Source organism: Cryptosporidium hominis (assembly GCF_000006425.1).
Source record: "Cryptosporidium hominis TU502 chromosome 5 CHRO015151, whole genome shotgun sequence".
NCBI lineage: Eukaryota > Apicomplexa > Conoidasida > Eucoccidiorida > Cryptosporidiidae > Cryptosporidium > Cryptosporidium hominis.
Window position 1 is genome coordinate 1 of NW_666946.1, and position 4,335 is coordinate 4,335.

Here is a 4,335-nt window from a genome sequence, read left to right on the forward strand (position 1 = left end):
TTGCTGCTAATTTAATAAATAGGGGGAGTATAATTAATATTAATGAAATTTTTTTTTTAATTTTGCAATAAAATAGTTTGAAAAAAATATTCATTAAGGCTAATTTTCATTAGAAAAACTACAAAAAAAAAAGATATTTTTTTTTTCTTCCATATAATTTAGGGATATATAATAGCCAATATACCTTTGGAAGTTGGTTAATTGACAATTTTAAGTGGTTTTTGTAACAATATTCTCGGCTTTAATTACATTGTTGTGTTGACGACATTGATCAAAATAACAGAGAAAATTAATTAATTATATTAGACATTAATATAGTAAAACCTATTTATATTACTATATTATCTTCAAATTAAGGCTAATCTCTAAAAATTAAACCAAATATTTACACAGAACTTATAACATATATACATGTTATACTAAGAATAACTTTAAGCTTATATATACCAAAGTTAATTTATAATTAATGTATAATCAGCAAAAAATATTAATTTCCCACCCAAATTCTCTGAATGAAAGGAATCAATCGTTTTCTCCTCCATCAACAACTCTAACTCCTTCATCCACACCTTCTAGCACTCCCACACCATCTTCATCATCGGTTCCTACTCCAAATATTGCACAGATCGCATCTTTAGCCGCATCTCATATGACAAGTCAACAAATGGCATCTCCTTTTATGTTCCAACAGGGAATAAATCAATCATTCAACAACGGAATGATGAATACTGCTTTATATAATGATCCAGCATTATTACAGCTTTACTTTACAAACTTATTCCAAGGAAACCATGGATTTATGCCCCCAATGTATCCATACGGTTCTAGTTACGCTCCTTATGTTCCAGGAGCTAAAAATGGAATCCCTGTTACAGAAAATACATCAACTCCACAAATAGTATTCAAAGATAATTCGGAGAATATAAAGAATTTAGCAACAAACTCTATAGTTTCTCCAAAATCTAACGATTCGGAAAAGTTAGTCAAAAATAATGGTAATGATAACTTGGTACAAGTAATTTTGTCAACTCCTGAAAGAACTAAACAAGAAAATATTATATCGACAGACAAAATAGAAATCGCAGTAAGTGCTGAAAATGGAAATGTTTATGACACATCAATGAAAAAAAGACGAAAAGAATGCTCAATAGACTCAGTAAACAGTGCTGTTGAGACAGTAGCAACAGAAACTAACTCAAATATGGATGAATGCAGTGCAAAAAAGAAGTCCATAAATGAAGTAGTAGAAACCAGGTCCTTTGAAAATTCACCAGAGGATGAAGCAGATAATGTAGGAGAAGAGGATGATAATTCAGAAAACGTAGAAACTTTAGGAGAGAATCGTATAGAAAGTTTACAAAGCTCTCCACAATATTTAAACTTGAAATCAGAGGAAAATAAATCAAGCTCAAATAGCTTCAATTCCTCAATCGGAGGAGGAAATTCCATTTCAACCAATTCTCATGAAGACGAACTTTTTCTGTCTAATGATAGAAAAACCTCTTTTGATAAAATTATGAGAATTCACTCCAGCTTGATTGGATCGCTTTCTTGGACAGTACCAACAGACAAGGATGACATCATTCTAAAATCTGCCAAAGAAAACAATGGAAATTCTAATGGTGAAACATCCAACAATAGTAATGCAACAAGTATCAATAATAATAGCTCATCTTCTACTAACAAACATGATGAATCCAACAAATCTATAAGCCAAAGTGGACAAGACGAGTACAATCCATTTATCCAAAGGGACTATAATTCAGCAAATGTCACATGTTTCTCACCCAGAATGCTTCCAGATTGGCAACTCAACTGGCTTAGAGATGTAACCAGATCCCTCTCTAGTGTACCAAAAAGTCCAATGACAGGAATCCACTTTGACAGAACAAAGCCCGCATGGGCAGTCTCCTACTATGAATGTGAAACCAGAAAATACTACTTCTTCTTCATCCCTGATCTCTCAGAATATACCATTGAGATAACTTTAGCAGCCGCTATTGGTTGCAGGCAAAATGTTGTCGCAAGAGGTGCTCATAAGAGAAAGAAGCCTGGAGTCCTTACATTTAACCTTTACAGTGGACAGTTTGAAAAATCTAACCCAGAAGCCCCCACTGTAATTGAAAGTGGCTCAGAACACGCAGGAATATGCAATCAAAGATTCAGGAAGTCTGCAGTACTTGGAAACAGCAACGGATGTAATAATTTAAAGAATCAGTGTAGCAACTTCCCCATATCACACACAAACACAGGGGCTGTTTCATCCATTATCAACAATCCCATTGCTCCTGAATTCTCCACAAATAACATCCAAGTCCACCCAAACAACCACCATTTCCTTAATATCTTTGCACCCAACAGAAATCATATTAACCTAATCGACCCTTCAATGTCTGCACTCAATAACTTTCAAGTTACAGGTCAAATGCATGCTCATCCACATGCAGGGCCCGCTCAAATATTGTTCCCGCACATGGCAATAAATGGCCAGCATTCTGCACATCCAGCTACAATGGCTTCACTAATGCATGGAAATCCTCATGCTATGATGATGGATGCTTTTCAACAAAATGCATTGAGAAATGCATCTTTGCTTTATGCAGCAGCGTTATCATCTTCTACTGCCTCAACTCATAATCCTATTCCTTCTGTTGCAATTCCTTCAAATGTTAGCTCTGCCATTGGAGTAGCTACACATTCGGCGGGAAATATAGAGGCAAATATTACAAATGGTGGAAACCCAGTAATTTTGCCTTCACCATTAACCACAGCTTCAACTGCTCCTACAGCGCCTAGCACTCCAACTGCTACACCTACATCCAATAAAACTCATATGGAGACAACAAATAAACTTTCTGTGGCTGGTGTTTGTAATAATAATATTGAAAATACAAATGCTAATGATACAGAAGATGTTGCATGCAAGACTTCTATGGAATTTACGTGTGCTCCAGCAACTCAAAAAGTTGCGCAAGTTTTATCTTCTACCAATGAAAATACTGGTAATGGCAGTATAATGCTAGATACAGTGGCTTTAGATAAGTCGATTCAGGGCGAAAAGTAGTAAATTCACTTTTAATACTGAAAGAATTAATACTTGAATGATTTAGTATTCAACAAAAAAAAACAAATAAATAGTAGCTTTGATATATTATAGTTAAGTTTATTATAAATCTAGAGTGACTAAGGTATAATAACTATTGCAAACTTCAAGAATATGCTTAATATTATTTACTTGATTTTATAAGTAGAAAAAAGTGGTATTGAAATATTTTTATTTTCATTAATTACTATATGGAGTTTAAATATAGTCATTAATTCTATATAGTAATACATCACCTTTATCGTTACCAGTTGCTAAATACCCACCATATTCTGAAAAATCCATTGAAGTTACGTATTTTAAAGGAGTTCTTGCTGTAGGCCAATTACTGTATACATGTCCGGTGTATAAGTTAATTAACTTTAAAGAATCCTTTGTCCATTTTGATGAGATTGCAGCAATTTCATTTCTGGGATGTATTGCCATACTAGTAATGCTAGTACATATGTTATCAATAGTGAACTTCGGAGTCTTAAATATAGAATTAATATTTGGATTCTCAGATTTATCTTGAGTTTTTTGAATATTATCATCCAATGAATAAATATTCACGAATCCAGTTGTAGATCCTGTCATAATATAGGAAGAAGAAATAGCTCTTCTTTGAACCTTGCTTTTATAAGATGAAACAATACTAGTTATACATAAAGAACCATAATCTACGATTCTTTCTCTGCATCTTCCAGTATTAATATCCCAAATATAAATTTCACCAGTGTTACTAGTCGATATAATCTTGTCATTTTCTAATGGATGAAAAGCTAAGCCAGTAACACTATCATTCATTTTAAAAGAACGAACAAGTTGTTTAGTTTGTTCATCCAAGACTAAAATTGTACCATTAGATGTAGATAATCCAATATAAGATTTATCAAGTCCTTCGCTTTTTTGAATGGTCAGATTCCAATATCTTTTATCTTTTCTTCCTGCAATTCCAGGTAAAAAGTTGATCTTTCCTTCTAATAAATCAAATACTCCAATTCTTGCACGCGGACCTAAAAACATCATTTCCTCAGTGGAACTTGTGAACCTTGACTCGTATATTGGAAAATCATCAAAAAATAAAGAAGAAATTAATTTATTTTCAATTCCATCAACATTAAACAACTTAATCTTCTTGTCCCAGCCACTAACTGATAACAATGATACATTATTTCCATTTTCAATATGTTGTCCTTTATGGAACTCAAGTGATTTAACAACACATCCACTAGGAGATTGTATATTAGCAT

General features: G+C 33.1%; 2 protein-coding genes across 2 annotated transcripts; one reads left to right on the top strand and one right to left on the bottom strand.

Moving 5' to 3' along the window:
• Positions 1–466: 466 nt before the first annotated feature.
• On the top strand, positions 467–3,064 carry Chro.50419 (hypothetical protein). Its single annotated transcript, XM_660345.1, has 1 exon — positions 467–3,064. One exon carries the CDS (start codon positions 467–469, stop codon positions 3,062–3,064), a length of 2,598 nt encoding a protein of 865 aa, XP_665437.1.
• Positions 3,065–3,301: 237 nt separating this feature from the next.
• On the bottom strand, positions 3,302–4,111 carry Chro.50418 (hypothetical protein). The annotated part of the gene is made up of 1 exon (XM_660346.1): positions 3,302–4,111. One exon carries the CDS (start codon positions 4,109–4,111, stop codon positions 3,302–3,304), a length of 810 nt encoding a protein of 269 aa, XP_665438.1.
• Between the last annotated feature and the right edge of the window lie 224 nt (positions 4,112–4,335).